We start from the raw sequence: 23,308 nt of genomic DNA on the forward strand, positions 1-23,308 counted from the left end.
CAGCCTGGCCTCGGATTAGAAGCCGTTAACAGCGTTTGCCTTGTAAGGTTCAGAGGCCGTATTGAGCCATTTCAACCCATGAAATCCAGATTTTTTTTTTATAAATTTGGTAAGAAATGTCAATATGTTCCCCAGCATTGACGTGTTTCATCGCAGCACCATACCATTTAGTTTACAACTTTTAAAAACACGTTTAAGTGTGCAGTACCTCTTTAATATATTACATAACCAGTATTCTCTACGAAACATCAAATACTGATGTGTGTCAACAAACACACCCAGACAACAAGAGGCAACCTGCCTCCTGTATGTCTGTAGAGAACTGTCTCTCCTCAGGTTGATGTTGTCACACACTGACAAATACATCCTGCAACGCAGCAGTACCTTTAAAATGTCCTCCTCCGTGTTCAAATACATCCTCACAGGTTTTTATATTTTGGGGGGCTGTCGCATTTTCTGTAGGAATTCAATTAAAATGTGAGAGATTCAGTAGAAGTCTATTCCTCTGTGTGCAAACTTTCCCCCAGATGATGCTGTATGTGTTTAGTTTTCTCTACTTATCTTTGAATAAAGCCATGATTACAGAGGAAATGATGAGATTGTCTCAGCATTAGTACTGTGCGTCCGGATACAGCCCTCTCTGTCCCTGGAACGGCTGAGCTTATAATGAAGATAATTCCATTCAAATATTCTAATAAACTGCTGACGCTGTGATACCAAACAGATGTGGAAACTTTATTTTTTATGTAACACTGAGACATGAAGGGGAAAAATATCCTGTTATAGTATGATAATGCATGATTCAAGGAAACCAGGTTTATTGATGGCAGACTCTGAAGTGATAAGCATGGTTGATCATTCTCCAGCATAGAACATCACGGCATGTAGAGTTGTCGATGCAGCATTCAACACAAAGGAAATATTAGTCATTGCGGCTGGGCCTTATTCTGGCAGTGGAAAGTTATCGGGTTGTCATAGACAACAACTGTTGCTAATCAAGTTAAGAGGAAGCAAATTAAAACACTGCGTCAGTTGAATGTGGTATAAATATGACAATTTTCCTACAAAAAGCCACAAAGAATTTATGACAAATGTACCTCCAGTCATGTTAGAAAGCTATCGTGTTTTCCAAAAAAGCAACTTTCTACAAGCAGTGATTTCTTTTGGTTTTGTTTTCATATTTCAGTTTGGTTTGGAAAGACATCAGGTAAACAATAATCTAGCAGGCAGCTATTGCACGCACAGTAATCTCACTTTGATTTCATGTCCTGTGGTTTCTTCATTCTTTCTATGACACTTTTGCTGTTCTGGACCTGTTAAGTAGAGACATCACATGTGAGCAAGCAAATAAACTAGACGCCACAATGTTTCACTCCTGAAAGTGGAGGAAAACAACCAGAAACTGTTCACACTGCCAACTCATTCACATATGTTGACCATAAAACCCGTTTTCAGTAGCCTTACAGGAAGCTAACTGTGTTGCATTTAATAGTCTCAGTACTTTCACGACAAACCACAGACCTCTTTTTTCCAGTGTGAGTATGAGAGTCTGGGTTTGTTTATGCTCTCTGACATCTCTGGGGGATTTCTACGCAGGACAAACACTTCTGTAGAGTTTCCGGACTCCCATCACATACCACCACCAGCCAAAGATGTCGAGCCTGATATCTACTGTTTATGATGGGAGAGGAGAAGGCATGTGGGCAGAGCAGCAAAAGGGAGGATGATCCTTCTCGTTTAAAGTGTGACCTATAGAGAGCACAGTGGAACTCTGTTCAATTACAAGCTACAGTTCCGGAGGGAGTTCTGGTGTGATTTGGCTTGGTTTTTGAGAACATGGTGGGAGGGATGGTGAAGAGGTTACAGTCAGTCCTTCAGCCTGGAATCTGTCAGGCCACAATAACCCTGTGGACTCGAACTCTGTGGAATAACAAGGAATCTAACGTCTTTTATATTTCTCTCTCGACAAACAAATAACTTACAGACACAGTCAGATGGACAAAATTTAAATTAATGTTCAAAACACCAGAATTATCTTAATAATGATACAAGCTTTTATTTAAAACATATTTATATTCATATACATTATTCATCTTGTTACAACTTCCCCCCAGGTCTTTTACTAAAATATCCTAAATCCTATAGCTATCCAGTAACTAAAGGAGGATGTTGCATTATGGGTAATTATTTAGTCATTATTATAGAATCCTGACGTTTCTTGACCTTTACTTGACAGGATACACCAGGCTCTGAGGCTTTGATTAGAATTCTTCTTTTATACATTTTATAAAGCGTTTTCCCTTGAAGTCTCATTGACAGTTTGGTATCAGCATTGATCTTGACACAGGAACTGTGGTCCACGTGTGTCCACATAGGCTACTATGTAAAGGCATCAAGGCCAAGAAAACATCTGATTCATGGTAAATGGTAGCAATTTCATCTCTAATTGTTTTTCCAGAATAATAAATATTATAATGTATATATATATAAAATTATTATTTCGAAATATTCTAAATCTATTTATGATAGTTTACAGTTATTATTAAGTAATTCAATAATAATAACAATATAATACATTAAATATATATAATATAATATAATATAATATAATATAATAATAATAATAATAATAATAATAATAATAATAATAATAATTAAAATAGCACAATTAGTCCAGTAATTACTTGTCCAATAGATGATCATTTGTGTTAATGGCAGAGCGATGAGTGACGGGAGAATTGCTGAATATAATCCTGTTCACACTTGCGCTCTTACTCAGCGAGTTCATCAACCTCCACATAACAGCACCGTGGATTTGAACGCATCACCTATGAGTCATGTTGAAAAAACTTCTTCCCCTCCCTCTTCCCCCCTAAACGCCACAACAACCATAAAAACGGTTCCTGCGGGTTCGCCCCCAGACGGACAGCACGGCGGCCTCTGTTGGACCAATTACCGGGCCCGTCTGCGCGCTGCCCCGCCGAGCGTCTTTTCCTGGGCGGCCTCTGCTCTCCGTGCCAGGACAGTCAGCAGCAGCAGCAGCAGCGGGACGAACAGCGCAGCACAGACGCCACCAAGTTTGCAATGGGGTCGTCCGGGACTCTGGTCTGCTCCACCGCCTTCGTCTTGGTCTTACTGAGCTCAGCGTCCAACGGTTGGTTCTGTTGTTTCACGTCTTCTTCTTCTTCTTCTTCTTGTCTCGTCTCAGAAGTTAATGTGTTTGTTTCTTGGCTGACTCCATTTTTGTTCGTCCGAACTGCTGTAAGTGCGCTTGTTTCGCCTGTAGACCCACTGACATCAATCCTGGACAGACTTCCAATTCTTTTACATCTACTGTTTGATCTGATGTCTCCAGGGGTGCAACGTCACTGATTACGTACATACGTACAACCAATATTTCTATGTTCCTTATTGCTACATTCATATTTTACATGCGAGGTGATATAATATGCTGCAATGATTAAAATCAGTAATAATACATTGTGTATTATTAAATGATACAACACTGAGCGTCTAATGAGTGACTCCTTACTTTTACTTCCGAGTTTTACAATATTTAAAAGCAGGATTGTTCACTGTGGTATTGCTATAAAGCCATACTTATTCCATCGCAGGCTGTCTCACGGTATAATTAGTGCATTAAGAGTTGCATAACTTTGTCTGGCTTTCTGCCTCTCTCTCTCTCTCTCTCTCTCTCTCTCTCTCTCTCTCTCTCTCTCTTTCTCTCTCTCTCTCTCTCTCTCTCTCTCCCTCCGTGTGTATGATTTTCCAGATGAGCGCCACTTCGAGCAGCGTGAAGTCACCTTTGACATCGACAAAATCATGCAAGGTGCGTGTGTTCACATACTCATGCAGTATCTCTGTAAGGACCAGTTAGAAGGGCAGATGTCTGGAGGCATTTGGCTCCTCTCTGCTTCAAGAGGCTATTCTGAGGTGAAGGACTTCAGGAGGAGATTGAGGTTTTTTAGGAGTCCTCTGCTGATTTCACAGATGACGTTCAGGTCGCTTGTCACGAGGAGATGTACTACTTAGCCGTTTGAAAATGGCTGTGTGATGTCTTCTGTGGCTCTGGACCGACATACTAAATCACTAGAGAGCCCCTTTAAGTTTAGGTTAAGCTAAGGATAAGATTGTAGGTTATCATGACTATAGTTGATAGGTTCAAGTATAGAACATATAAAACGTGAGTATTTCTGTCCATTGGTGCTTTTTATGTTTGGACATAATAATGTCCTTCTTTGTAAATAATTATTTTTAAAAATCTGTTTGCCTTTCAGAGATGCAACAGCCAGACTCCTACATTGTGCAAAAAGAGGCAGACTTGGCAGATCTCTTTGATCCTAAGGGTATGCTGCTCCTCTGTGTATCTTTAGTTGGACCTCGTTTTGACGTGACTACATAGCTGCATGTGCATGTGAAACATTTCGTCATGAATCATACATTCACAGGTGTCCTAAGCATCCTCCTTTGTCGTTGTTTTCTCTTCATAGACTTTCCGGAGCAGGTGATTGTGTCTCCACCAGAATTTGATTTCCTGACTGATGGAGGTAAGCCTGTCTGTCTGTCTCTCCATCCATCCATTGTCTTGCTTACATCCTGTACACAGTGAGGCATCAATTATACAAAGAAAAACCTTTAAAAGTATACTGTTTGATAATACAGCCTTTATTCTAGCAGGGATTTCCAGACCAGGAGGCTCTGCACCAAGAGGACGTGCGTATTTATTTTCCTCTCTCTTTTGGGTTTTCATTGACTTTATGCGCACTTTGTACTGCTGCTAAACCATCAAGTGACGGTATGATTGCTGTCTTTCCCTCTCAGGTCGACCAAATTTTGGTCCCCGTTCCATTGGTGGCCCTCCCGCTTTGGACTATCCTGTTCAGTTCCCCCTCGGCCGACCGACCTCTGACAATCTCCAAGCCATCTGTCTCTATGGAGACAGTCGTCCCAGCTACTCAGACTCCTACTTTCCTGTCTCTGGTTTTGGCCAGCTGAAGCGACAGGCCAGTGCGGTCAACAAGGCCGAGTCCTGGTTTACCACATGCTGTAAAGGGAACCAGACGTGGGGGGGGGAAGTGACGCTGTGTTGCGCCACACAGGCGGTAACTATTTCATTACCTACCGCCGACTCAGTAATTTATCACTCTGTATAAATGTAGAAATAATTATTCCACATCCTGTATGTTCTGGCTCTAATTCTGCTTCTCTTTAATTATTCAGCTTTGTTGATGTAGTTTTTGCGTCGCCTTATCCGTCTCTCTTAGGAAACATGATGAAAACCAAGGAGAAGCAGTAAATCATTGTGCATGTTTTTGTTCCACCCCCGAACATAAAAAACAGGCAGGACATTCCTCACATTACTGAGATGATGGTACTTGCATATTTGAAACAAAGTTGAAGGCCTTGGGCGCTTCCAGTTGATAAGCCCTTTATATGCAGTCCAGCCTGCCACAACAGACAGGCCTTGGCATGAGCACTGCTGGAGCTGTCTGAAGGAAAGCATCATCCTGCCTGAAATTCTAATCTCATCGACTTCCTCTTGCCGCGTCACTTTTCAAGTATTGGTTAAGTTTGCCTTTAACTAGTTTTCACTTCGGCCAAATCCCAATGTCCCCCCTAAAGTCTAAACCCTGAACCTTCAGGGACTTAACTGATGTCACCTGGTGAATGGTTGAGTGTGAGAGGCTGTGAGGGCTTGAAATGGGAAATGCAAATGGGACAGCATTCGGCATGTAAATTTACTTTGATGATGTCAATTTCTTTACAGCCTGATCTGAACTTCTTCCAGGATCTTATCCTCCCAGACCGGACATAATTATCAAATCATTTATTTACTTGTTTTAGTTAAATCGGCTTCAATAAGTTAAATTCAAATAACTGGTTGATAAGTAAACCAGGTGTGTAGCCTATGATGACATTCCTATGATTTCAAGTGTTTTACGCTCCATATAAAATCTGTAATGTTAATGTTTCTGTGTAAATGTAATATTCCACACATGCGGCGTCTTCTTTGTTTAGCTTTTCTTTTTTATTCCTCTGTTTCACGTCGCAATGCTATGAACTGTGGGTAATTCCCTCAGGCAAAGTCAGCATCGATGCTGACTCAAAGTCTGTGAGTCTGTGAGGGGGGGGCAGACTTCATGTCAGCATTAGAGGATTTAATGCACACTCTGACTGCCTGCATCGTTGTTCTGTACCAACTACAGTGGGAGCTGTCCATCCAGTCCTTCTGTGAGGAGACCTCCTCAGTGAAGGATCGTCAATACCCCTGCTGCAGATGGACGGGCAGCACCAGGCAGAACTGCTTCCACAACGAGGCTCCAAACCCAAACTACGATGCAACGGAGGAGCTGCCGGTGCCACCGCTTCCTTCCCCCGCCGGCTTCAGCTTCGACCCCAGCACTTGCCAAAGGTAGAACTATATGATGTTAATATTGACAATCATGTATTGTCAATTAGCCTCAGAAATCATTGTGTATTATTATTGCTTGAAATCCCTGAAATTAAAGAGTAATGATATGGGTTCACATAGCAGTGGCCCAAATGGAACTTAACGCTTCTGCTCTGCTCGTTTCCATCATCATCTATACCTGATTCCCTCAGTGTAACATTAATACATGTCATAAATTCACATTTAATCTGAGTTATTAAGTGACTACTTCCTCAAGATAACTGAGGCTTTTATGCTTTCCAGGGACAGTAGACAGACTTGAGGTTGACACTGCACTGTTGAGTTCATAACTGTTGTACTGCTCAAACCTTGATTCTCACGATGGCCATCGGGCATCAATAAATATTTCTGCATAAGACATCTGTCTCCAGAGGTCTCCTTGCTTTGACTCATACATATTTCCATAACAATCATTACAATGCGGATTTACACTATAATTTATTTTGAGTAACATAAGTTTGCAGGCTAATAAGACATAATATATATTATTAATAGAGGAAGGACTTTACTGCTCTGGATAGTTATTTTGGCGGCAGTCATTTTAAATTGCACGCTTACATGTACATCATTAGCCATCACAGCAGCTTACTGTATGATGCTGCATTGTCGGTCAGTAACAGTTGAGGTCCAACGTTTGGCTGGATGACCACGCATTTTATTGCACTGAGACCCAGCTGCTAAGTGACACATTGGTTTTGGCATTTCCAAGGGATTTGATGAGAATAAGTAAGTAAGTAAATTCCTTATAATCCAAGACAAAGGAAAGAAAGTGATCTTGAAGAGAAAGAAGCAGGTCAACTTTGGCTCTGACCTTATTGCCTCATGTTCTTTCCAGGACAGTGATGACTCCACACAGCGCCAAAGGAATCAGAGGAAAGAAGGAGAAGAAAACACCTGCTTCCCAGAAAGTTGACATAGATTTTCCTCCTGGAAGACCCACCGCCAACACCATTGAATCATTGTGTCGCAACCAGAAGCTACGCCCCCTCTACAAAGTCAAATGCCTGCCAGCTGTAGGCTATGAATGGCTGGTTCGTCAGGCGAAGGCCAGTAATCGCATAGAGAAGGGATTCAAACAGTGCTGTAAAAAGAAGCGGGATGCGCTCAACTGTGCTGAACAGAAGGTAAAGCAGAAATACCTACAAACATTAGTATTTTACTTCATTAAGTCATTTTTGGCACTTTCTCATGGCCATCCTTTTGCATTTTAGTGGCGTGAGGAGCTCAACAAGTATTGTGTGGACGAGAATGGAGAACAGACGGATTTCCAGTGTTGTTTGGGCGACGCGGCAAACGATCGATTCAACTGCTTCCAAAGTGTTTCTCCTGACCCACATTATAATATGACGTCCGCCACTAAAGAGCTCTCCCTTCACGACATCTGTGACACTCACAAGATCATCAAGAAGAAGTAAGTTCCTACATCTTGCCTGGGATCTGTTTTTTCTGTCTGCCATCTTCATTCTCTTCCTCTTTCACTTGTTTTTTTTTTTGTCATTGGTGCAGTTTCTCTTTTGTTCCTGTTTCTTTTTAAGCTTTTTGATAATTTCTTCTATCGCAGGAAAGAATGAATATTAAAAGCCACCTATGCTGAAATATATCTTGAATTGTGCTGACACTGACTACCTACAGTGTGTTAAGTGTTATCAGTGTCATGGATGTGAACACATGGTCACAATGTACCGTTACAAACACAGGAAATTGTCACTGTGCTTTAGGTTCCCCGTTGGTTTTCCTCTCAAGAGCTTTGTGAACCAATGCTGCCCCCTGTCTGAAGAAGACAAGACCGCTTGTTTCCTACAGACTGTGAGTTCATAAGGAAAGCGAGTCGGTACAAAATATAGCAGGACAAATCAGATCCAAATGTTTTAATGCTTTTCCTCCTTTGTCATCTTATTCTCTCCCAATGAAATCAGCTTGAGGAAATGTCAAAGGCGTGTTCATCGAAGAAGAATTCTCCTCCAGGTATCCGTCGCTGTTGCCGTGCGTCTTCGCAAGAGCCTGCACAGTGTATCTCCAAAATTCTCATGGATGCCATCAACAAAGCAAACAACGTCTTACGCCAAAAGAAGAAGAAAAGGTGCCCTCTCTCCTAAACGCTTACAACCCTTCGCTGCTTACCCTACTGGTGCTGGGCCATTCAGGGGAATGGCAAGCTAGCAGCATAGGTGTCCTCCAATCACTGAATGGGAACAATTAGACACACATGGTCTGAATTCTAGCTTAATCTACTGCCTATGTTATTTGCATCTTTTCATCTGAGATCGCATGAGAAACATTGTTATCACAAGAATACGTTTATAAAGAAGCAGAAATAATGTTAAATGCTTAGATTGTAAAACAGACTGTGGTCTGTATCACTGTACCACTATTTTTATAGACTGCTCATTACATATTTGATTATGAATACATTTCCTTGATTCATGTGGAGCTGCAAGATCAGTTCTCTTCTTTGTATATGGTTTTGAGGTTAAGATCATATCAACAACAATAAAAAAAAATTAAAATGTACTGTGGTTTACTGTCTTCTTACATGTTATGTTGTGTGCAAGTTGAGATTTAATAAAACCTGTATTTGTTGAGAATTGTTTTCTCTTCATTATGTAAATATGTGATGAAGGGGGATCCTATAGGTGGATATTATCACAGTCATTTAATCGCCATTTCTTACTTTCCATTGCAACACATGATTTCAAAGGAGCTTCTTAACATCTGCCTATAGGAAAATTAGATGAAAATGAGCCATCTTGCCAAACCTTGCCCATTTAACAGTTTCAACTGTTGATCAGTGGGCATTACAAAACCCAGATAAGTTATTTGGTTTTGGTTAATCTTCGGTCTTTAACAGCATGTGATACAGATTCAATCAACATAGAACAATGACATGCAAAGACTGAAAATATAAAGATGCAAGCAATACATAATGTAACATAAACAAGGTGTTATGCATAAACTGAAGCATAGCACAGGATACACACTGGAAATCACAGTGAAGCGTCTTGGATCACATCCATCCATTTTCTACCGCTTATCCTGTATTTAGGGTCGCGGGGGGGGCTGGAGCCGATACCAGCTGTCATTGGGCGAAGGCAGGGTTCACCCTGGACAGACAACCATTCACTCTCACATTCACACCTACGGGCAATTTAGAGTCATCAATCAACCTATCCCCATCCTGCATGTCTTTGGACTGTGGGAGGAAGCCGGAGAACCCGGAGAGAACCCACGCTTACACGGGGAGAACATGCACACAGAAGGAACCCGGGCCTTAATTAATTATTATTAATTAAATAAATAAAACGTATTGCATTGTAAATAATGCCTTAAAAGTATTGGCTTGCCTGTGATTGACTCTTATTCTACACTTTTAAGCTTGATGAAAATAAATGATTAATATGTAGTAACACTACAGTAAAACTGAAACTGAAACTGTTCCACTTCAGTCCACCGGGGGCGCTGTGGTGCTGCTGAAACGCCAGCATCAGAGCTCAACTGTCGGTGCTGCTGTCTGTGATGAGAACAGTCAAATCGTAATGGCGACTGCTGGAGTAGCAGACTCGGGATCAGCAGCCCCGACAGGTATTTAGTTGATAAATCTTCCTCTTTTGTTGTCCTACAACGTACACATGTACAGACAGCACTTTGTGACGTGTTGTGGCGACGGTAATAGTGTAACTCGCTGACTGTGGCTTTCTCATGTCACGGTTAGCCAGTTAGCTAATTAGCATCGAGGCTCTCAACCTAACAAATGAATCAAGCAGTGGCTAGCTTGTTTAGCTGCTTTGTTGGTAAAACCTTAGTTGGCGTTGGTGCTAAACACAGGAAGCTTTAGTTAGCTAGCCGCCTGAGTGTACATCCAATTATATATTGGGATAAATAACATGTAACGGAATAATTCCCGGACCACGCTACTGGCAAGCCGGTAATTTCGCTAACGTTGTTTGTATGCTAATGGGTTAGCTGGACGCAAGAGGACTATGTGGTTTAAGGTATCGGTGTGTTTTTGCTTCTTCAACATACGGGGCGCCTCATGTGGCTGCTGTTTAAAATGGGTCCCTCCATTTGGACTACACCGTTATCCGCTATTCCTTCTCGCCGCTGACACCCCTCCTTTCCCTGTCTGTCCAGATTTGTGGCAAAGCTACCTATTTTGTACCATCAACACTTTCTCCCTGTCAGTTTGCGTTACTTTCCAAAGTTTCACTGTCGAAAACAAATATTGATCTTATAGATTCCCTACATTCTTTCATTCGTTATTGACACAGACTTGCCATTCTTAGCTAGTTAATGATCAGACTTATTTTATTCTGCTGTCCCCGTTCAGCTGGTGAAAAGTTCAGATCTATGTATGGTGAATCACACATGAACTGGTCTTTCTCAGATTTCAGTGCCACACAGATAAATATGGGTGTTGCCCATAAAGTGCTTCCATGTTGGTCTTCTTTTCTAGACAGGACAGGGCAGATGATGGGGGCGATGCATCTTGCTAATCCATTTAGTTGTGTCACTCATTAGCTGAGTTGCTCTTCCCTTGGTCACCACCCAGTCTGAATCAGTGAATAAAAATAGTAGCACTCTGGTGGCTCTCACATGGCTGAGAGCCTGTGAGTGTACAAATACAAGATACAGCAATATGTCAAACACACACACACACACACACACACACACACACACACACACACACACTCACAGACAGTTGAGTGACAGTAACATAATGTGGTATCTGGCATTCGAGCCCTTATTGGCCTTGTTTTCTCTTCGAGGCAGGAACCAGTGTATTTATGGAGTCTTAACAGGCAGAAAACGATGTTAGGAAAGTGTTCGTGTCCCATATTATTGCTTTGTGTGGGCTGCAGGCTACATGTGAACAAGGGTGGCAGGGAGTTGTTTAGTATACAGAGAGGGACAGATGGTTTGCCTATTGTCGTAAGGCTTGCCGCTGACACGCTAAAGTCATTCTTAAGTAATTGGGTTGAGTTGGGTAATTCTTCTGCTGCACAGTGTGTGTGTTATTGTTCTACATCAATTCTTGGAAAAATTGCAACGTTCTCAGTATCGCTTTAATCTGCTAATAATTTCCTTAATTAATCAATGAATTGTTTTGTCTTCGCATAAAATGTTCAAAAAAGCCTATCCATTATGATTTGCCAGAGAATAAGACATTGCTCTGTTTTCTGACCATCAGTCCAAAACCCAAAGATATTAATTCTATTTGACATTTTTGCTTGAAAATGTTTCATTCGTCTCCTATCAAAATAGTTGCTAATTAATTTTCTAATTGATTAATCATTTCAGCTCTACATGAAACGCATGTTATTGTACCTGTACACAGTCAGTATGTGTGTTCAGTGTTGCTCCTTTACCAGGTTAAGCCGTTTAGGCTGACCATGTCCTACTCCACAGATATTAGGACTCAGTTCTGGAGGAGAGCTTTTCAGCGAGGTACTCGCATGGGTGTGCGTGAGTGTTTCCTTGTGCGTGAGCAGAAACTGCATGAGTAGTGATGATATAGTGTGTTGTTTTACATAATGAGAGGGAATGTGGGCAGAATGATGCTCATTGTTTCCCAGAAGGATGTGGTGTATCCTTGTTAACTGAGAAGAGATGCATGGCATTCAGTGAGTCTGCCCTATTATTAACACTGTCACCTTTCTTGGGTGTCCACTTATTGTGCATCTCCTGTATTGAATTTGCTGGGTGTAGATTGATTTTTTTACACAAAGGATTGTTACTACAGGTGTATAATCTTCCCAACATATCCTTTATATTGACCTGTGGCACTGCAGCATTGAAGTACATGTTGCCATTGGTTACAGGCCTGAGTTGCTTGTAGAGTGGGCGAGTTTAAACAGCAAGTTTATATAAGGACATAGGAAATCATGTTAAGTATTTATTTCCTTTCAACTGTGTGGCTTTCTTACATATTCTACTGTGTTATCATGCTTACCCAGGAGGATAGATCCATGTCTCTGGATCATGTACTTACTATTTTACTTCTTATCTTTGGTTTTCAAGCCAGTACATTTCACACACACCCAGAGGCCTTTCCGTGGTTATGGCTCAAACTTTCCTCTTCATCCTCAAAATACTACTGCTACGCTTATCGGTTTTCTGAATGGGTTAATTTTACAAAAATATATGTAGTCATGATATTTGCATTTTGGATGATAAATGCCAAGTCACTGTGAGACTCAAAGAAGGCTGTTTCAGAACAAGTTAGAAATTGCAGGTTTTTTAAAGGAGGTTGAGACTGTAGACACACATCTTCAGGGACCAGATGAATCTGGAGCACCCAGCTCAGGGGAGAAGTAGTTCCACTTCACAGAGTGCTGGTGTATCCAGGGCAGCATTTAGACTAGTTAATGTGGTCACATTTGGGTCTGGGCTCATCTTTGGCCTCATAGTCATCAGCCAGTGCTGGAAATAGCCCTGGTAATTAACCAGCAGAGGGTCATTAAAATTCTTCCATGTTAAAAGCTGTAAATGAGATGATTTCAAACATCAAATTTACACTGACTGCATGGGTTGACATTTGCATAGGTTTTGTGAAGTTGAGTCTGAATAACAGGAGTAGCCTAGTGCTCCTCTAAGGCATTCTTACATTGTAAATGCCAATTGAAATTGTTTTTCTGTCTTTAGGGACCAGTGGCATCCGAAAAATGGCCCTTTCAGAGGTAAGGACGTCAGACATTGTGATACTAAATTGCCAAAATACCTCTGTTTTATGTCGACTCCCAAGCAAAACATAATTTATCCATTCAGCCCTCGGGAGGGTAGATGAACAGGCTTAGAGAGTTCAAGCATCATAATACACTTTAGAAATCAGAGACTGTTCTACTGTCCAGAAGCCAGACCATATTTAGTGTTTTCCTTCTGTCCCTCTCCTCAGATGCCAGGCTCTTCAGGTACAACTCAGAGTATGAAGAAGACTATCGGACACCGGGGGGTTGAGACCACCACAGGAGAGACCACCTATAAAAAGGTTAGAACAGGGTGGGGGCCGGTGACACCAGTGGACACCCACAACACTAAGCAGCAGAGGTGAAAAGTGTAAAAGGGGTTTGGTGATAATGTTCTCAAATTAGTTTGGGGATTCCTTTCACTAGACGTTCCATGAATACTGATTCAAACAGCAAAAGTCAGAGGTAACTTAATGTGTTTTACTCTCTGACCTCTGAACTCTAGACCACGTCATCTGCCCTAAAAGGCGCCATCCAGCTGGGCATCACTCACACGGTTGGCAGCTTAAGCCAAAAGGCGGAGAGGGATGTTCTCATGCAGGACTTTGTGGTGGTCGAAAGCATCTTCTTCCCAAGGTTGATAACAGTTGTCGTTGAATATACATTGTGAATGTGTGTCTTTTTTTAATTTAATGTAGTTAATGGCCTTTGGGTCTCTCTTTTTCCTGGATTTTCAGTGAAGGCAGTAACCTGACTCCTGCTCACCACTACACTGACTTTCGCTTTAAGACCTATGCTCCTATTGCATTTCGTTACTTCAGAGAACTCTTCGGCATTCGCCCAGATGACTACCTGGTCAGTACATACACCACTGCCATGTTTACAATATTTTTTTGAATGCCTTCAGTGACTGTTTTGTTTGTTTCAATTAAATAATAATCCCGAGTCCTCTTCCTCTTGAAGTATTCTCTGTGTAACGACGGACTGATTGAGTTGTCTAACCCCGGAGCCAGCGGATCCGTCTTCTATGTCTCCAGTGATGACGAGTTCATCATCAAGACTGTTCAACACAAAGAGGCAGAGTTCCTTCAGAAGCTCCTGCCTGGATACTTCATGGTGAGCCGAACGAATAAACATAAGGGAAAGTGGGAGCGTGTATAATTTCTAATTTAAGTGAGTTATATATCCGTTTTCCACATTCCTTCTCCCTTCCAGAACATAAACCAAAACAAGCGCACCCTGCTGCCCAAGTTCTACGGCCTGTATTGCGTTCAGGCAGGGGGTAAGAATATCCGTATTGTGGTGATGAACAATCTTCTGCCTCGGATCATCCCCATGCACCTCAAATACGACTTGAAGGGCTCCACCTATAAGAGACGAGCTTCCCCTAAGGAGAGAGAAAAGGCCGTGCCCATTCACAAAGACCTGGACTTTATCCAGGACTTGCCTGATGGTCTGCTGCTGGAAGCGGACAACTACAATGCCCTGTGCAAGACTATTCAGAGGGACTGTTTGGTGAGTCACGGAGACGCTTGTTTTTCATTGACTTGATTAGGTTTTTATTCAAGCCTCTCAGGACACATTTGTGTGCATTGTTACAATATGTGGAAACGTAGTAGAATTCCTAAGTGCCCTCTCATTAAAGAGACTGTATTTTCTACCAAATTGATGCATGTAAAAAAACCTCACACATCTGAGATATTCTGCAAGTAGTTTGACTATGCAACAGGTAGTTAAGCTTATTGGAAACAAATCAACACGAGACTGGTGGCATTCATCATTGCAGTTAAAACAGGATGTTATCATGTTGTGTATAATGTTGATTTATTGCTGTTGGGAAAGCCAAACAACTTGTATAACAAAGGCTGCATATTATATCCAAAATATATGTTTCTATTGGAGGCTAATCTGTCTTGGTGGTTGATTTTTGGTCACTGTTACTTTTATTTCTCCAGCCCACTTAAATTTACATGACAGTGGTATAAATCGACTTCTCACCACCGCCAATGACCACTCTCTGTCAATTTGTTATTTTCACTGGGTCTACCACTGCGCAAGCTAATTGCTGTCTGATTTGCTGTTGGTTTTGCTTGTTTTTATCTCACCCAAAGTTTGTTGTATAAGTACCAGTTTCTTCATCATAATTATCAGAAACCCCTGCTATGTTTATTGTATAGCATTGTCAAATGGGGGACAGGCCAAATCAATATTTTATTTATAGTGCAAATGCACCTCATTTAGGGCATTAATGCCCTCCACCATACAAAAATATTCTTCACGTATATACATCAATATATCATATTGTGAAGGTTCACCTCCACTTCCTTGTCACTGTCAACCACCAACCATCAAAGCAAGCAAATAACAAATAATGACAATGGTGTTGTGGGTCTATGAAGCTGTGAATGTTAAGACATGAGGGATTGATGGTCATGTCAACTCCATTTATGATATTTCTGTGTTTTATGTAGCTGTTGCAGAGTTTCAAGATCATGGATTACAGTCTGTTGATGGGCATTCACAACATGGACCAGGCAAGTCGAGAGCGGGAACGTAGCGGGGGAAACTCCGGTGACAGTGGGGCGTCGGAGGGAGCAGTGACCCCAGATCAGCGCCGGCCACAAATTCAGAAAAGTCTGTACTGTACTGCCATGGAGTCCATTCAGGGGGAGGCTCGAGGGAAGGGAGCTTTGGATTCAGAAGATCAGTGAGTCACTGCTTAGTTGACCACAAGCAGAGCTTGAACTAATGAGTGTCATCTCACACATGATGATTAAATTATCTGCTGCCTCCTTTTTTTTTTCTCTTGCGTTGTCCTTCCAGCATGGGCGGTATTCCATCTCGTAATACTAGAGGAGAGAGGCTGCTGATCTATATCGGCATCATTGACATCCTCCAGTCCTACAGGTTTGTTCAGAGCAGCCAAATCAGTTTCTTGAATTAACATTCGTTCTGGATTCATGAGCAAGCTTCCCACCAACATTTCCTTTTTATAAAGCTTCCAGTAAATAGTTCTATTATGTCTTATTATTTAGGTTTATTAAGAAGTTGGAGCACTCCTGGAAGGCCTTGGTCCACGATGGGGTAAGAGCCAACTCTATATTACTACTCTATATTCTATAAAGCTAAACTACGAATCATGCATGTCTATAAATTACAACGAAACAGTTAGTCAATGAATTGATAAGTGGATTAACAGCATTTTACATTATACATTTTCACTAGTTTACTTGATTAACAAAAAAAAAATGGGAAACTAACCAATAGTTGTTACAATACAAACGCAATCAATAAAGAAATAGCAGGTACTGTTGTTTGTAGGACCATTATGATAACATTGTCTTAGTATCTAATGACTCTGTTTCTTTTTTTTTTTTTTACCACTTTAGGACACAGTTTCAGTTCACAGACCCGGCTTCTATGCAGATCGTTTCCAGCAGTTCATGTGCAACACAGTGTTCAAGAAAATTCCACGTAAGTTATCACATGTGTGTATTATTAAGGCGACGCCAATTAATAGTCTGATGCATTGACAGCAAAGAAATCCCAGGGATGCAAACTCTAGGTGGCCGTATTGATAATTTCTACTTTTATGTCCTCCATCTTCTGCAGTAAAACCATCACCATCTAAGAAGAGTCGCGGTGGAGGTCAGGGAGGTCTCAGGAGGGCCCCCACCCTGGGAGCTCCCACCCCACTCTCCCACGCAACAGGACAGTCAGCAGTGGACTCCAGACTCGTCTACCACAGCCACTTTAAAAGCACAGATTCAGAGGCAGACTGTGGTGAGAACTGAGATGTCACAAGTAGATCCATTTTTGTCATGGCTCAGATAAGATGATGGTGTTGTAATTTGGTTTCCTAATGATACTCTGTTATCAGGCATGCAGTCGGGCAGACCAGATCTTGTTCCGAGGACCCCTCCGCTGGGAGAAAACCCTGCTGACTACGAGGCCAACCTATCCACTTCATCACTAGGCAGCACAGGAGTTGTCTCCACTTCGCCTCCCCTACGGTAAAGTATCGCCATGATAATACTGCATGATCTTTTCTTCTTCCTCCACTTTCACACTCCGTTTTAAATTTCTTCGCTCTGATGTTTCTCCGTAGGTCTGTCGGCGTGGAAGTGCACAAGTCAGCAAACACAGAGCTTGACCATTACAGGTACAGAAGGCAATGATCGGTCATGAACTTACGGCCTCATCAGAGTGAAGAAATTATTAATTTTTTTTATTTTTTCTTCTTTTTTCTCGTATTTTCAGTTTGGGGGCAGAAGGAGCTGTCGATAATTCAGGCAACCTGTCTGGAGGCGAAGACGTAATTTCACTCTCAGACATCATACCTGAGACCAACATATGTTTTGTAAGTCTAAACAATTAAATCATACTTTTTTATTGTTGAAGCAGCCAGTATTAGTTGTACACTTCTTGGTATTGACATTCATCTCATATTCCCAGTAAAAAAAACGGGACATCTGAAGACGAGGCGTTTCTGGACGAGGTGAGGTGGGTAGAAGTAAGGAGACCGAGTGGAAGTCACCCCTCCACCGTGGACCTTCCGTTGCACCTCTTGTTGTTTTCTCACCCATACAGCAATCGTTGGATGAAGCAGCGAGGTGCAATGGAGGTTGTGACAACGACGAAAGCAGTGGTGGGGAACATGAAGAAGACGACTGTATGCGTTAGGCTTTAGCTTTCCCAGCCATCGACATCCTAAATCCCTTTATGTACACCTGGGGGGGAAAAGGCTTAAGGCCCTCACTTTGAAGCTCTTTAGTAGCTCTGCCAGCATTACATTGATTAAACAAATAGTTTCCTTCACGTTGACAAGAAGGATGCGTCGATGACATAACAAACAAAATAATTCGTTTGTATATTGTTCAAATCCCAGTCACCAGTGGATGGTGACGTTATTCAAATTCTCCATGAAGAGACGGTCATCGTGTGATTGTGAGATGGCACAGAGAGCATTTCAGCAGGAACACACCCTTAAGAGCACATGATGCCTGCATTTGTAGGAGTGAATATTTGCCTCGGTGTTGATGTGGAGTCCATGTGGGTTCACATTTCCATGATTCGTGCTCGTGTTAGGATTCCCGCACATCCATTTCCCCCGTTGTCGTTCCTCATGAGCCTCCTGGCTCTGAGCTATCGACGTCCTTGTTCAAATCAACACTTGCTGCTGTTGACTCCGCAATCATGTATGCATTTCTTTTTACTGCTTGTGGATGAACAGTATTTGTCTGAAATCTGATTTTGAAACGGCGGAGGGATGGGTTAAACCAGACCTATATGGTCATTTTGTCTCATGTTTTGTTATAAGTTATTCGCTGGAGGCTACGGTGGTGCTGCTGAGAGATCCAACTCGATCTCGCCACTGCTGAATGTTACAAAGTTTTTCTTACATAGACTGTGTCTTATTAACATGGCAGACCGCATTTGTTCAACCCTGAAAACCTCCCCCTCTGATGTGACGATGTGTGCTATAAAAAATACAACGAAGAGAGCTGTCGACAGCATTGCTGGACAGTAGATGTTGATAAATGAAGGCGATATTAAGAAGGTCTTAAAGTCGAGCTGAAGCAGCATTTCAAGAGTCTCTATGTTCCGTACCGTGACATATTTCAGAATGAAACGGGATAGGCTGGCAGGACACGTTGGGAGGAATTTGATTTGGTCGTTGAGCTCACAACCTTCTCTAACCTTCTCCACTAAAAGGTGCCGATTGATTGATAAATAGACGTCATATTGGTTGAAATTGGTTGGCACTAGCTGATGTAAGCATGCTTCATGTTTTCTTTTCCAGGAAGAAAGAAACATTGGATTTTTATATAAAATTAAGAAGAAATGTATGTATGTTTGTTTTTTTTCTGCATTTATTGTTAAATAACTGCATAAATAACCGGGGATGAGCTCTAAAGGGGATAAAAAGCCACAGTTCACTTCAGCTCGACTTTAAGCTCATAGAAAATTAATAATTTCTAGCTACTGTCATTCGTCTGTCATGTCCGTGCCTATATATATATTTGTCCCTTCTCTAACGTGATGTATAACTGACATTTTAACAGGTTAGTGTTGTAGTAACACAGTGAAACATGCCTTATCACTACAGCTGAAGTCATCAAACTGCCATTTGTATGTCTGGACCAACAATCAGGGCTTATAGGTTTTCAGATTTGAATGCAAACACTAGTACAATCCATCTTGGTCACGTGTATGTCAGGTGCTCAGTCACTGTGGTTCATCAGCTCAGCTAAGCCTGTAACTCCCGACATCACACACTAAGGATGTCTCTTTTTATTCGTTTCTGCTGGTTACAGAAATGACCCTCCATCTACTCTTGGACCAATACTAATTACCACGTGTAGAACTAATATCTGTGTGTTTTTTTTTCTCTCCTTTTTTTCGTGTGTGGTCTTACTCTGCTTTTGCTCGGCTGTTCATAACAATTGTGCTTAATTTTCACAAAGTGTTTTTATGTTGTCCAGGACACTAAACAAGCTGCAGATTATGTTTTACCCCTGTGATATATTTCTGATACAGAAATCTGAATCACCTACTAAGTGACTGTAGCAACACTCAAGATATTGGACATCATCTCAGTTAAGGAATTGTTTTATGTTTATGTTTTGTAGGCACATTTGGTCTATGCAGCAGAGAAGGGGACATGTGAGTTGTGAATATAGAAGGAAGGAAAACTACTTGTGTTCATCGATGCACAGTTGAGGATTTAGGAGTCTTTTGTATTATAAGCCAGCCGTGGCACCAAAGAAAAGAGTGGGAATTTCCTGCAAATGTTCAGGATCCAGTGAAGTTGACATGAAAATTATATCACACTCCTTGCATTGGCTGATATGTTATACATGGTAATAACACTGGGCTGACCTGTGTTTTAAGGATTTATTATTAAACTGGATGGGTTTTTTTTCCTAAATAATTTCAAGTCTGATATGATGTATCTGACAAATTCATAGTGTCTTTATCACAGAATCCGTTTACTTTGCGGCCTGAAACATTTCAAGATTCAACTCCACATTCCTGTGAAATTCAATTTAAATTTACTACAATGGTGGTAGCTCTTAGACTATTATTTACCACCTTTGTGTTATCAGGATGATGTACTTGAAATTAATTATTTCTGATATATTGAAATTTATTGTCAATTATTTCAAACAGATCAATTTGAAGTTGTATTTAGTTGGTTGATAGTCAAACAGCCACCAAAGAAAACACTCCAGGAGTTCGTTGTTCTCATGCTCCATAATCCAGATTATATTTTGTGACACCTGGATTTTGATGTTTTTTGTTGTAACCTTTTTTTAATGGGTGGTACGATGTAATCACTGGATGCAGACTCATCACAGTTGTTACGTACTACACCATGGCACAAGAGAAACATCATCCTACGGTGCTTATAGGGCGGTGCACTCAGTGTAGACACTACAATATATTTGAAGTAATGCAATATATGAACCACAATCTCTACCACATTTCAGCCCTAAGAAGTATATTTATTAATATGATTGTGGGCTGAAATGATAAAAATGTTATAATGTATGTTTAGATGATTGTACGTATACTGTATACTGACAGAAGGATGTCTGAAACTTTATAGTGTGCATTGCCTATGAAGGGGGACTATTTGGACAATTTCACTTTTTATATTTCATGTTTAGATTGTGATATGATGGATATATTTGCTCCATGATGATTCTGGGTTGTTAATCTCCCACACTTTTTCTACATGAATGTTTCCACACGGCTTACGAGCCAATGTTGCTGGTTGTCCTATTATGCTTCAATTACTATATTTTTACTGTGTATAAAATGTGTATATGTACATAGGAGTCACGGAAATGCCTTCTCATGCAATATGTGCTGCCTGTCCCTCCTGCCATGTTTCAGTTATGTGGTGGTGATGTTTTCATGTCTGATTTTAAAGGATTAAACATATTTTCTAAATCTCGGTTTTGATCCCTTTTGTTGATGTGAATTATCCAAATAAGTGCCTCGCGATATCATTCACCACCTTTGGTGTTTTTCCTGTGTTTAAACATTAAAACCTAGAATACAAATATTTTTTGCTTGGATTTTATATAGTGGGCTGACACAATATAGTCAGAATTTGAAGTGAATGAAGTGAAATGAAAAATATCTTTTTATTTCATCTTATGTATTCACCGACATATGAAGGCCCTAACTAAGATCTGGTGCTACCAAATACTTTCAGATTTCACTCAAGTATTTCAATGAAGTCTTGGTGTCACATGATCTCACAGATTACAAAAATGGAAAGAATATATCACCATAACAAACCTGCCAAGAGAGGACCAAATACTAGCGGCAAGAAAAGAAACGTTTCGGGTTACATAATTTGAGATTCCTCATCCACAAAAACCTGCCCTTTGATTTCATACTCCAGGGCTCTCCAGTTGAAAACGTTGCCTCGGGTGAAGTGCTTGCCATCCATATAGCGCTTGATCTCAGCTGCAGGGATCACATGGTCCCACATGTGGACTTCGGTTATCATACCAATGAATGATTGACTCGCATCGAACCCCCCACCATATGTGTCCTGCTCTTGGCCGAGGATGGTGATGGGCGTTCCAGTGATGGGTCCAGTCTGGATGAATCTCTTGATGGTCGACTTGCCATTCAGCCACAGCTGAGCCAACCCATTGTCAGAGCGCCACGTTGTGCACATAGAGTGCCAGTTGTTTGGCGGTAATGACAACGACAGGAAGTCCGTGCCTCCGTCCCGAGCGTGAGCCCTGATAACATTGCCTGTATTGGCCTTAAAGATCACAAAGGCATTGCTATGCGTGGAGGTAGCCAAAGAGAAGAGCCCATAATTCCTGCTGAGATCTGTTTTGAATCTGAACAGAAGTGCCAGCCATGAGAAACTGGGGCAAACAATTCTTCAAACATAGACGCATTCTGATTACACCACTAGTTACCTGAGACAAGCAGTCACCGAGCTGAATGTGGCTTGAGATGTCATTAGTTTCACATAGTCTGTGATGCTCTCCTTTGTGAAGACAAACACTTTGCCAGACAGATCTGCACAAGTGGAAAATCAAACCAAAAATCAAAAGAGACATTCTTTCAGAGGAGCAGAGCAAGCAAGAATACTGACTATGTTAACTAAAAAAGTTTTAGTGAAACCAACAGAAGTATTCAAGCTGTTGATTGAAGAAAGGTTGACATACCTTGGGGTTTTGCACTACATGTTGCAAACATCACCATCAAAAGAAAGAGTTTCTGCATCTGAGATTTCCAGATTTTCAGTGAAAAAAAGTTAGTTTTTGCAGTAATTTTGTGGTCATACCATCACTTTAACTCATTAATGCCTTCAACACCATTTGGCAGCATCTGCAGGTTCTAAGCTCTATACTTTTTTCTTTACTTTTTATTTATAAAGGGAAGTAAACTTATACAGTGTTTTCCATCAACAAATTAATAAATATCACTTCATTCAATTGATATTATGATTATTATATTATAATATTATTATAATATTTAATAATTATGCCAGTGAATTTAAACAAATCAACAGATACATATATGAGATGCATGTAGCAAACCACTTGAAAATGAATCTGAAAACTCTGAGTTGTGATGGAAAAAAGAGTAAAAAACGATTAAGTTTGAGATGTATAGAGTATGTTTTACCTTGTGGCCTGGATGTGTCAGCTTCTACAATGCCCCCATTTCAAGATATCGGACTGTTTTTATCTGTGAGAGCTTGTTTGATCTGCTTTCATCATCGAGGACTGTGGACTATTACCCAACCACAGGATAAATAGAGCTCTTTTGGGATCTCAAGGGGCATATGTATGGATTCTTGCATGATGCATGTTTGTCCTATAAAATATTTTTTTCACAGGACACTGACAGTATTTCTCACATGTGAACACCTGTGGTAAAACTGTATACACAGATGTCCTTTTGTGTGTGTGTGTGTGTGTGTGTCTTCACTATTAGAGACTTGCCCATTTAGACATATCTTATTATTCTCATTGAACAAACACTGTCCTTCTGCTTTGTTGTCATGTTGCATGCACACCCCGATAAATGCCCCTTTTTCATTGTTGCTACTGGGCTTTGAGAGGATGTGCACACCACTGGTCCACAGAGCAAGACATGTAGAGGAAGAAGTTATGATGATTATTATTATGGG

At 41.0% G+C, this 23,308-nt stretch overlaps 3 protein-coding genes across 6 annotated transcripts; 2 read left to right on the forward strand and 1 right to left on the reverse strand.

Annotated features, from left to right (window-relative positions):
• The first annotated feature begins 2,901 nt into the window (after positions 1-2,901).
• On the forward strand, positions 2,902-8,962 carry ecm1b (extracellular matrix protein 1b). Of its 4 annotated transcripts, none has more exons than XM_084026685.1 (11): positions 2,902-3,154; positions 3,773-3,837; positions 4,289-4,346; positions 4,491-4,547; positions 4,675-4,713; positions 4,822-5,102; positions 6,207-6,412; positions 7,287-7,575; positions 7,663-7,862; positions 8,170-8,257; positions 8,368-8,962. In XM_084026685.1, exons 1-11 carry the CDS (start codon positions 3,085-3,087, stop codon positions 8,545-8,547), a joined length of 1,533 nt encoding a protein of 510 aa, XP_083882811.1. In that variant the 5' UTR covers positions 2,902-3,084; the 3' UTR covers positions 8,548-8,962. The 4 variants fall into 4 exon arrangements, with proteins under 4 accessions (XP_083882811.1, XP_083882812.1, XP_083882809.1 ...); XM_084026686.1 differs by having other exon boundaries at positions 4,678-4,713; XM_084026683.1 differs by having other exon boundaries at positions 3,773-3,829; positions 4,278-4,346.
• Positions 8,963-9,957: 995 nt separating this feature from the next.
• On the forward strand, positions 9,958-21,090 carry pip5k1ab (phosphatidylinositol-4-phosphate 5-kinase, type I, alpha, b). Its single transcript, XM_084026092.1, has 16 exons — positions 9,958-10,030; positions 13,091-13,125; positions 13,341-13,433; positions 13,637-13,767; positions 13,869-13,986; positions 14,095-14,247; positions 14,347-14,646; positions 15,603-15,838; positions 15,955-16,038; positions 16,167-16,215; positions 16,521-16,605; positions 16,744-16,914; positions 17,012-17,144; positions 17,240-17,293; positions 17,392-17,491; positions 17,587-21,090. Exons 1-16 carry the CDS (start codon positions 9,985-9,987, stop codon positions 17,587-17,589), a joined length of 1,791 nt encoding a protein of 596 aa, XP_083882218.1. The 5' UTR covers positions 9,958-9,984; the 3' UTR covers positions 17,590-21,090.
• A 193-nt stretch (positions 21,091-21,283) lies between these two features.
• Positions 21,284-22,850, reverse strand: LOC311024150 (C-reactive protein-like). Its single transcript, XM_084026432.1, has 4 exons — positions 22,801-22,850; positions 22,338-22,395; positions 22,086-22,188; positions 21,284-22,004 (listed from the first exon to the last, which is right to left on the reverse strand). Exons 2-4 carry the CDS (start codon positions 22,393-22,395, stop codon positions 21,494-21,496), a joined length of 672 nt encoding a protein of 223 aa, XP_083882558.1. The 5' UTR covers positions 22,801-22,850; the 3' UTR covers positions 21,284-21,493.
• Between the last annotated feature and the right edge of the window lie 458 nt (positions 22,851-23,308).

This window comes from Eutrigla gurnardus (assembly GCF_963514095.1).
Source record: "Eutrigla gurnardus genome assembly, chromosome: 14".
Lineage (NCBI taxonomy): Eukaryota > Metazoa > Chordata > Actinopteri > Perciformes > Triglidae > Eutrigla > Eutrigla gurnardus.

Bases quoted from the DNA above. Each gene is read 5' to 3' on its own strand.
- ecm1b (XM_084026683.1), top strand. From the start codon at position 3,085: ATGGGGTCGTCCGGGACTCTGGTCTGCTCCACCGCCTTCGTCTTGGTC. The intron at 3,830-4,277 runs GTGCGTGTGTTC...TTTGCCTTTCAG, and splicing joins CATCGACAAAATCATGCAAG to AGATGCAACAGCCAGACTCC. The intron at 5,103-6,206 runs GTAACTATTTCA...TACCAACTACAG, and splicing joins TGTGTTGCGCCACACAGGCG to TGGGAGCTGTCCATCCAGTC.
- pip5k1ab (XM_084026092.1), top strand. From the start codon at position 9,985: ATGGCGACTGCTGGAGTAGCAGACTCGGGATCAGCAGCCCCGACAG. The intron at 10,031-13,090 runs GTATTTAGTTGA...TTCTGTCTTTAG, and splicing joins GGGATCAGCAGCCCCGACAG to GGACCAGTGGCATCCGAAAA. The intron at 17,145-17,239 runs GTAAAGTATCGC...GTTTCTCCGTAG, and splicing joins TCCACTTCGCCTCCCCTACG to GTCTGTCGGCGTGGAAGTGC.
- LOC311024150 (XM_084026432.1), bottom strand. From the start codon at position 22,395: ATGCAGAAACTCTTTCTTTTGATGGTGATGTTTGCAACATGTAGTGCA. The intron at 22,189-22,337 runs GTATGTCAACCT...CCACTTGTGCAG, and splicing joins ATGTAGTGCAAAACCCCAAG to ATCTGTCTGGCAAAGTGTTT. The intron at 22,005-22,085 runs GTAACTAGTGGT...ACTTCTGTTCAG, and splicing joins TCGGTGACTGCTTGTCTCAG to ATTCAAAACAGATCTCAGCA.